This window comes from Nanorana parkeri, unplaced genomic scaffold (genome assembly GCF_000935625.1).
Source record: "Nanorana parkeri isolate BGI_ZX_2015 unplaced genomic scaffold, ASM93562v1 scaffold765, whole genome shotgun sequence".
Lineage (NCBI taxonomy): Eukaryota > Metazoa > Chordata > Amphibia > Anura > Dicroglossidae > Nanorana > Nanorana parkeri.
In genome coordinates, this window is record NW_017307033.1 from 162,927 (window position 1) to 173,115 (window position 10,189).

General features: G+C 39.9%; 1 protein-coding gene across 2 annotated transcripts in view; it reads right to left on the reverse strand.

The window, feature by feature from the left end:
- Positions 1-311: 311 nt before the first annotated feature.
- The window catches only part of LSS (lanosterol synthase (2,3-oxidosqualene-lanosterol cyclase)), a 21,532-nt gene continuing 11,654 nt past the window's right edge, over positions 312-10,189 (reverse strand). For both annotated transcript variants that reach the window (XM_018564613.1, XM_018564612.1), the window contains exons 13-22: positions 10,059-10,130; positions 8,566-8,616; positions 7,484-7,633; positions 6,891-6,987; positions 6,241-6,346; positions 5,058-5,123; positions 4,633-4,707; positions 3,451-3,615; positions 1,998-2,076; positions 312-597 (exon numbers count right to left, since the gene is read on the reverse strand). In XM_018564613.1, coding sequence (XP_018420115.1) covers positions 451-597; positions 1,998-2,076; positions 3,451-3,615; positions 4,633-4,707; positions 5,058-5,123; positions 6,241-6,346; positions 6,891-6,987; positions 7,484-7,633; positions 8,566-8,616; positions 10,059-10,130 — 1,008 coding nt within the window. In that variant the 3' untranslated portion in view covers positions 312-450. The remainder of the gene's footprint in view (positions 598-1,997; positions 2,077-3,450; positions 3,616-4,632; positions 4,708-5,057; positions 5,124-6,240; positions 6,347-6,890; positions 6,988-7,483; positions 7,634-8,565; positions 8,617-10,058; positions 10,131-10,189) is intronic.

Sequence of the window (10,189 nt, forward strand, 5' to 3'; positions counted from 1 at the left end):
TATACACACACACACAGTATGTTTTGTTGCTGTTTCCTTGTCTGGTTGTGCGCTGCAGGAGAGCCATCACAGTAGAGATTACAATCTATAAATCATCTACCCACATTTACATTTTTAAATATTGGTATAGAAGGAGTTGGAATGTGTGTAGTGGCTTACCCACAAAAAAACAAAGTTAAGGCTTATTTTCCAACTAGAAACATACCACTTTTATATCCAATTGGTTTCCCCAAAAATATAAAGCGCACACAGCTTTTCTCTACCTTTTTATGAACACATTTTGTGTTTTTCCTGGCGTTCGCCATTCAATATTGCACAAACTGAAGTCAAGTCTCATTAAAAAAATGAATAACCAAATTATAAAATTAATCATTTTAGTAGACTGCAGAGCTTGGGAGGTAGTCAGGTTTTGTAAGGGGTAGTTGGTCCTGTTCCAGTATTTATTGAGGATCAGCCATACCTGGCCTTATGGATGCCAGCCAGAGGGCTGTTTGGATGAAGGCGGGAAAAACGTCCCAGTGTCCATATAGGGAAAACATTCCGATATGAGGTGTAGCTTATAGCGCAGCTCTTGTTAAACACACCTGATATGTTCTCCTAGATATAAAAATATATATAAAATTAGGAAAAAAGTAATGCAAATGAAAATAGGTGATTTCCACTTTAACATTTACAGCTGTATATATGTGAAAACCCTTTTTTGAGCTCGCTCCAAATGCCTTGGTCACCTAAATGCCTTTTGCTGCAAAGTGGTTATCTTAAAGGTCAACTCCAGCCAATATATATATAGATCTATATAGATCTATATAGATATATATGTATATATAAATACATTCTATGTAGTGTATAGTATAGAGCCTTCTCTTTGTATTGCTTTCTGTGTCCATACTTGCCTCTATTTGCTGAGTATCAGACAGAGCAGGGCAACCCCCATCACACAACTGTTAATAAAAACATGTTTCCAAAGAGAGTGAGGGAGCTATAGAATCTCTGTCAAAATTGTATTGTTGTGCCTATATTCATTCGGAAGATATCCCCTTACTTCCTGTTCAGGTGACAGGTGTCGGACAGAATAGGAAGTGAGAAGAATTCCCTTCAGCAGGGACAATGGCAGGCTTTAAAACCTGGCAGAAGTTCTAAGCCTTCCCTTCTGTATTAAAAGCTAAAAAAAAGGATCTGACTGGAGTTGGAATTTAAGCACCTGCTTAAAAAAGGGACCAGCCTAATGTGGATTTATGATACAACTTTTAACTTGGCTTTACGATACAGCCTTATACCTGGCTTTACGATACAGCCTTATACCTGGCTTTACGATACAGCCTTATACCTGGCTTTACGATACAGCCTTATACCTGGCTTTACGATACAGCCTTATACCGGGCTTTACGATACAGCCGTATACCTGGCTTTACGATACAGCCGTATATCTGGCTTTACGATACAGCCGTATATCTGGCTTTACGATACAGCCGTATGCCTGGCTTTACGATACAGCCGTATACCTGGCTTTACGATACAGCCGTATGCCTGGCTTTACGATACAGCCGTATGCCTGGCTTTACGATACAGCCGTATACCTGGCTTTACGATACAGCCTTATACCTGGCTTTATGATAATGCCTTATACCTGGCTTTACGATACAGCCGTATACCTGGCTTTACGATACAGCCGTATACCTGGTTTTACGATACAGCCGTATACCTGGCTTTATGATAATGCCGTATACCTGGCTTTATGATAATGCCGTATACCTGGCAGTACATATAACAAAATGCTTTTATTGGTTTAGCTAACAGACCAAAAAGGTCTGTTTGCTGTTAGCTAAAAGGTCTGTTAGCTGGGTTTACATATAGTTTAGGTTGGTTATGGCAGCCTCCCTAAAACATGTAGAATTCGAGTTACAATTTACTGATAGACAATGCTGTTGCAGAAAGCAGGAAGTCATGGACTGAATACTACATGGATATGTATTCTACATGTATATGTGTATTCATACCTGAGGCCAGTCTCCATTACTGAGTTGCTTTTCCAGAAGCAGCTTAATGCCTCTCTCCAGAACACTGACATCTGGGAACCTGTGTGATTTTACAGGAATGTGAATTTTATTGTATCCATGTCATGAAGAATTTCCACTTAATATCAATATAGAAGTGTGAAAAGTGAACAAAACACAAGTTAGCCTATATCTATTAAAGCAAATATTGACTAACAAAAAATAAATCACAAAAAAATACCAAAATAAAAGAAATAGGAAAGCTGCAGTTGATGATCTTTCTTCAGCTGACATGATAATACAATGCCTGCAATACTTTGAGTCATTTAGCATGCAAGCTAACAAGCATGTACATTAGGAGTTTTGATTTTATAAGCTGTATGGCGTGTTTTAGCGACGTACAAGGTACTGAAGTTCGAAGCCTACCCTAAGGGCCGGGCAACTACTCCACTCTATGGAAGAAGCTACAGTTGTCACCCAGGCTTGACTTTAAACATGTCTTCCTCTCTTCATTTCCATTAGGCCTGGTTCACACCTATGGCATTTTTGAGAATTTGGAAAATTGCTTTTAAAAACGCACCACACAAGAAATCCCATGATTTTGAATGGCCCCTGTTCACACCTTAGCAGCAAAACACCAGCAGAAAAATGCCAAATGCCAGAGAAAGTACATGAGCTTCTTTGGGGAGTTAACAGCGCGTTTTTGCCCCATAGACCTCAATGGAAACACCCGAAAACACGCCGCAAAAAGCATGTTGAACATTTTCGTGTGCGTTTTTGCATGTTAGTACATAATAGAAGTCACCAGCACTCGATATGTGCAAGAAGTAAAGCACTTTTTATTCAATCGTCACATGCGTCAAACAGCCAATGTTTCGGGGCCACGCAGGGTCCCTTCTTCTGGGCAGCATAGTGACCACTTACTCAAGGTCTGTACGCTGTATGTAGTGCAGGTGATTTTGTATTATCGTTTGCATGTTAGTACACGCGTTTGTCCATTGTCCGAAATGTTTCTTCAGCTGCCAATCAAAACGCACATGTTCATGTACATGCGTACAAACGTGCATAAAAATGTGCACAACGCGCTTAAATGTGCAAATAACTGCACGCTGAACACACGCAGACGAACGTGCAAAAACACCGCCGCCTAATTGTGAACTTGACCTTAGATGGGGAGGGGATTAGTGCTTAACAAAAGGAAGGAAAGACAACATTTTTTTTAGTGCAGCTCACAGGAAGTGACAAGGAATGTCTGGCAAGATTAACTGGTATTTTTTGGGTTAAGATCTATAAAATAGAGAAGCCAAACATATTGATTTTCCACTTCTGATTTCCAAGCAATGGCAGTGTGAGTTTAAAAAGTAAAAGTGATTTTTTTACACTGCGTCATTTTTTTCACATGTGGGAAATACATTTTGATCGACATATCTAAGGAAACATTATTTCAAAAACTTACCTTACAGCCATCAGCCCCAACAGAGCCCAACATGTATTGTGTATTTGAGAGTCTGCACTCTGAACGTATCTCCTCTCCTCGCAGGACTCAAAATCTTCTCCCCAGCCCCCATCCTCCATCTGATGTGACAACAGAAAATCACACGCCTTTCTGATCTCTGGACACCTGGTTAGGTACAGAGAAATAAAGAGATATGACATGGAATAGGACTTTGTTACCTTCCATCTAAACTGAGCTTTACTCTACATTACAGCATAACCAGAAGAATTCTAACACCCCTTCTAGTAGGCCCATGTTGTGTCTTTTGGCTGTGTTGGGCAAAACTGTTTACACATTTTCACTGGGCTGTAACTGTTTTCTAACTAAAAAGAGTAAATCTGCATGAACTACGAGTGATTATTCATTTGTGAAACCCTAAAGTTTCCTTATTCTGTTCATAATCTAGTTAGTTGAATTTAATGTACATTTAATGATTTGATACATAGTAGCCCAATTTCTATATATTCTTTATTTCTCTAGACCAGTGGTTCTCAACCTTTCTAGGGCCGGGACCCCTTGGTAACATTTGCCAAGTTGTGGTGACCCCCAACGGAGCGCTGGACTCCAGAATTAGTAAGGTGCTGGACTTGGGACTAAAAATAGAAGCACACTCACAAGAATACAAGCCCCCCCCAGCCCCTGCTACCTGCTCTGTCTCCATGCAGCCTTCTCAGCCCCAGCACTGCTTAGACGCCCGCCTCCTGCAGAGCTCCCATTGTATGGGAGGCAGGAGCACAGCAACGGCTGTGAATAGAAAAGCCCTGCTGTACACACTCCCCGGCCACTAGATGTCACTGCAACGGCCACGGAGTGTGTATAGCGGCACATTTATATTCACAGCCTCTGCTGTCCTCCCGCTGACTGACACTGCTGCGCTAGGAGGAGGCTGAGGAGCCTTTCACCTAGCGCAGCAGAAGTGGATGCTCCGACCCCCTCAGCAGTGAGCTGCGACCCACTTTTGGGTCGCAACCCACAGGTTGACAACCGCTGCTCTAGACCCTTTTTAAGGTAATATTTAAAGTGTTTATTTTATCTATGTATCACTTGCTTACTATGTAATATTAGGAGTCTACTTTGCTGACTTTACAATTTAAATAAAAAACAATTGAGAAGATCTGACTTGGTTGTCCAATCAGTACTTACCCATATTTATATCCCATGCAAGCAAAGGCCTCCAGTCCAAACCAAATGCCATATGTAAAGCAAACGCCCCAAGACCTGCAAAACAAATACAATATAAGTCAGATTGACCTTTCTATATTGACTTATTTCTGTGGAAGAGACAGAAGAAATGCCATGGAAAGTACGAGTTGCATACACAGCAGTGATCAATGCAGTGACAAATCTCACCCTACAGCGCGCCCCTGAATTAAAAACATGACCAAACATGAAGGAAATCTACTTTGTCTAATATTTTCACTATGCACTCAATTTCTTCCATGTCACTTTCTCTCGTCCCTTCCTCACATGACAAAGAACAAGTTTAGGAGTAACGCAGACAAGCACTAACAATATAGAAACGTCATTTCTTTTCCTTGATGAATAAGATATGCTATATGAACACACACCCTTCCCAGGAGCCATCTTCTCTCTGTACTGAGCGACAATAATCCAGCCCACGCTGAAGAGTCTCTCTAAAAAAAAAAAAGGAGTAAGATAATCTTCAAACAAGGTTTTATAAAAATGCTGACATGTTATTAACACAAAAACACTAATTACATTGAAACAGCAGTATGTAACTTTAAAAAGATTGTCATCTAGAGCCTTACCTGTCTGCAAAGTCATCTTTCAAGCCCTAACCGCATACAGTGACAGTGCCAGGAGAGGTTACTAGTTTGCAATCCTTATATGGCCTGGGAGCTGAGGGTCCCTCTAATTACAATGGCTTTATAGATGGAAAGTGTGTGAAGCATCTAATGTACCGTGCATTGTACAGAATGAGGCAGTCTGGAGTATGTCATGTTCAGCCCATTGTACAAATGGAGCAGTCTGGTGTATGTCATTTACAGCACAATGTACCAAGTGTAGAGGTCCAAGGCCCAAAGCATTTCATTTAAAGCACAGTGTAAGGAGTGGAGCAGTTCATTGTAAGTCATGTCCAACACAGCGTACAGAGTGAGGTTGTGAGTATGCTGTGTACAGCAACCTTGTGCAGATAGTGAGGCAGCCTTGCAGTATGTCAAGTACAACTCAGTGTACAGGATGAGACAGTTTGGACAATGTAGCATACAGCAACCAGAATAGGTACACAATAAGAAGTATTGATGTAATCATGAAGCTGTTTGTTTGCATCATACACCACATTAAACTATACAATGGCAGAGTGGAGGGTGGGGCTATTTCCCACTCAATTCCTGAGTTTCTCCTATAATATAACTATAGTACTGATATCACAGTCTTTACAGGAGAAAGCACTGAATGCTTTGACTCTATTATTACAGCTAAGGATTTTTGTCTCATGGTTCAGACATGTATGACATACTAAGGAAAAAAAGTAATTACTGGATATATGACATCACAAATTAAGTGGCAAGAGTTGCAGTTTTTATCAAATTAAATTGTTGTTGTTGTGTTATGTGCCTATGAAATTGGTATGGATGTCTCAAAATGGCTATGAAATCAGAACACAATTAAGGACAGAGAAAAAAAAAAAAACTGCAAATACAAAGGGTATTTGAATCAAGCTGCTTATATTTCAGCACCTCTCGACTTCCCATTTATTTATACAGAGTTAGGTATGTGATTGCTCACCTGACTTCATATGCTCGGTAATCAGGATCCCAGGCTTGATAATGCTTCAAAGCTTGCATCACAGCAGATGTGCACTCCACATAAATGTAATAAATCATGATGTCCCCTGAAATGTATATGAGATATATATATATAGATATATATATATCCATCCATACAATAAGGCCATTTGCAAATGTATACAGTAAATAACACAACATAATCAAACTAGACATTTGGAAAATGCATCATGCTTGTCAAAGAAAATGCATAGTGTGTTTCTAGTGTGCACATATTTGACTTATTACTTCAGTGTTTAATAAGCTCTTCCATATTTTTATTATAGCTTTAAATATTGAGATGTATATATCTCCCACTAGAGGAAGCTCTGAGCTTAGCTGAAATTGCTCAGCCTCACTGCTTATCAATCATTCAAATAAGACGTGCAAGACAAAGCAAAACCTGAAAATATGACAAGCTGGGTAGTGGAAGACTGGAGTTAACAAAACAATGCATATGTAGAGGCAGTAGTGCAAGTTGCTAGTCTGCCAGAATTAGATACCAAATCATCCATATTATGCTATCCTTTGTGTGTGGTCAGAGAGGTCAAGGGGATATTTGAAAAACGACTGCTGGAATGCAGAATACTATTTTTTAGATGACTTACTTACCAAACACTTCAGAGGGATTCAGCAATTCAAGCAGACGGCCACCACGTTTTGTTTCATATGTAGCAAATCCTCCATCAGAATTTTTCATGCTAAGAAGCTGAGAAATAATTAGTTCAGTGAATGTTACTGGGTTTTTCAGGAGACAGAAATATATATTAATCCATTAATCACTAGCCAGTGGCCTGTTCCTATTGGTCTTGAGCAGCTACTCAGCATGTGTTTAGGGGTAGTCTGTGTAGACATCCGATGCATCATACACCCCTCATAATCCATGAGGCTTACGAGAGGTGTAAAATGCATCAGATGTCTATGCAAACTACACTAATCACATTCATTACATAACATTTTTTGCAGATCTGGAGTTCTAACTTCACTTGCTGTATACTTATCCCAGATACAACCAGGCAGCTAGCATTTTCAGGAGGTCATTAATGGTAGCCCACACAATTCTCAGTATTCTCTGTGTCCTTTAACACCTTCAAAACATAAATTGCTAGTTTCCTAGCCTGAGTGGTTCAATCAAGTTGTCTATGTATGAATGTGGGCTTACCATCTGAGAACATTTAGAAATGTCTGATCTAATAGTTTCTTACCACATCCACAGCCTGCCTTAATCTGTCCCTTGGAATGTTATCAGATAGAAAGGTGCAGTTCTCCTGGAGCAGCATGACTGATTTTAGTCCTTCAGCTGTGCAGTCTGCCACAATCCAGCCACAGTCACGCGTGCTGAATGGAAATCCTCCCTGTGATACAGGAAACAGAATGATATTACCATGTAGAACAATGCACAGAATTCTAGCCGCTATCTAACTGCTGAAAGTACTGTATGTAAATTCAGTTATCTGCTCTCACTCCATTACCTTTTGGAGTGTGAAAAAAAACAACATGACTGAATTGTTACACATTGGGCACCATTCTATGGGAGGCATTCTCTGCTAAATATTACTTCTTTTCATTTGTTTTGAAAATTCATTGTAACAAATGCAATAGGGATACGTCTGGCAGCTCCCATTGATTACGAATTGGGATATATCCTCTGCGACTCCCATCCCTCTCCCCTGCCTGCCTGCCTGCATGATAACAGACATCTTACCTCCTGGTCATGCTCATAACTCTTCTCCATTCTGTAGGCTAGAGCTGTCTCCAACGCAATATGTATTAAATTCTGTCAGCTTCTGACTGACAGACTGCAAAGACTTATCAGAAGCTGGAAGGATGTTTGCATATTGCTATTGCCCGCTATATGTTGACAGCGCAGAGCCGTGCTGCAGCCGGAATGGATCCTGACAATATTGTCGAGATCCACCCCGCTGACTGATTGACAGTTGGCTCTACCTGCCCACACTTCAGTGCCAGTCAGTGCTGGAGGAACGGCGAGGGGAGGGGGAAATCCCTGCAGGGAGCAGTGACTAACAGTCACTGCTCTATGCAGGGAGAAGATTGGGAACTGAGCGATCAGCAGTATTTAATCGCTGAGTTTTTGAACTATAGAGCCGACGTGTGACAGCTTCAGTATCACATGTTGGCGCTAATTATGGGGATGAGTGTATGTCATCCACATAATTCTCCTTTAATTCAAGGAATGTTATGGCAGCATTATTGGAGGCAAAGCTGGTCTGAAGATAATTTTACAGTACTGTCCATAGATATAAGCTCCACAGGGAATACACATCACCTTGTTCATTTGTCTGTAGTACTTCTTATACTCTGGAGGATTATCTGGTATCTGCAAAACAGAAACATATACAAAGAAAGTTAATGACAATGTACAAAACTTCACACATCGATGTTATATAACCTATTCTATGGGTGAATTAAAGAGGAACCTTAGTCCAAACAAAGTCGTTTCTGTACTTTCTAGAGGCAGAGTTGATCTTTCAAGTGTGTCTAAACCCCAAAATTTAAAAATAATAAATTGCACATTACAAGTCCTTGGATGTGGTGACTGCATTAGTTTTCTTTTTTTTTTAGGCTTCTTTTCTTTTCACCTGGTAATACTGCGAATAACATTAACAATAACATTTCCTGTCCCTTAGTGGCTATACTTATTTTTTTATTGTATCTATGGGTACAGCCATGCTCATCACCCAGGCTGGACTTCAATCATGTCTATCTTTGTTCATCGTTTTTGTATGATGAATTGATGGGACTAATACTTTATGCAAGAAAGATACGTTTCATTGTTTGTGTACAGGAAGTGACAAGGACACTGCATTTCTGGCAAGATCAACAGGTATTTTCTGTACTTGCTCAATATAATCTTAAACTGAAAACTAATGCAGTCACCACATACAAGGACTGGTAAACTCACGTTTTATTTTTAGTAGGGATGCACCAATACCAGTTTTTCGGTATCGAGTATGGATTTTTTTTTTTCAGTACTCGCCGATACCGAATATAGGCATCCATGGGCCCAGATTATTTGGAAGCCAGGCTGCTTAGCAACAATTGAAGCTAGCTTCCTAGTCAATTAGGAAACGGGTCATAATCCACCGCCTGTCTTCCTGAATGACCGGTAAGCCGGCTCCATGCTCACTCGTGGCACTGCAGGACAGAAGGAGATCTCTGCGGGTAAGTATCGGAGCTTTTGGCCGAGTACCAGCACTCGCCCAAATACTGAGTATCAGCACCGATACCAATATTAGTAACGGTGTGGGTGCATCCCTAGTTTTTAGGCTAAGATATGTTTTAAATATAATTTATTAGCAATTGTGTCCCAGTCTGCTAACATGGAAAATAATTATTTTTATAAACCAGGCTGACAATCATAATAGTAACACAATTAAAACTATATTTTCTGTGGGTATGAACTTACTTTCACCATGCCTATACTTTTGTTTAAAGGCATAGTGATATACAAACTATAAAAATACAAGGCAATGTGTTTATTTGCCGCAACACAAACATCTATAACCATTTACATAGATTTTAAGGTTATCTCTGCATTAACCTAAGTTTGGGGTACATAAAATATTGGTGATGGTGTCAACTCATCACCATTGCTACTAGAATTAAGTAAATATAATTGTACACAACTGTTACAAGCATCATGTACATCTCTTAAAAATAAATAAATCAGTAATTGGTATGTTTATATCACCTACATCTACACTTCCCATCCAAACTCTATCACCTACTGTCACTGAGCGCCCCTGCGTTGTACTGCACCTGTGAAAAACGTAGAAATTCATGTGCTTTCTCCAAAGGTTTCTGAAACTGCTGTTTCTTGTGAGCTCCTGCCTGCAAGTTTTAATTTTAAATACTATAAGTACTCACTTATATAAGTACAGAACAGAGTA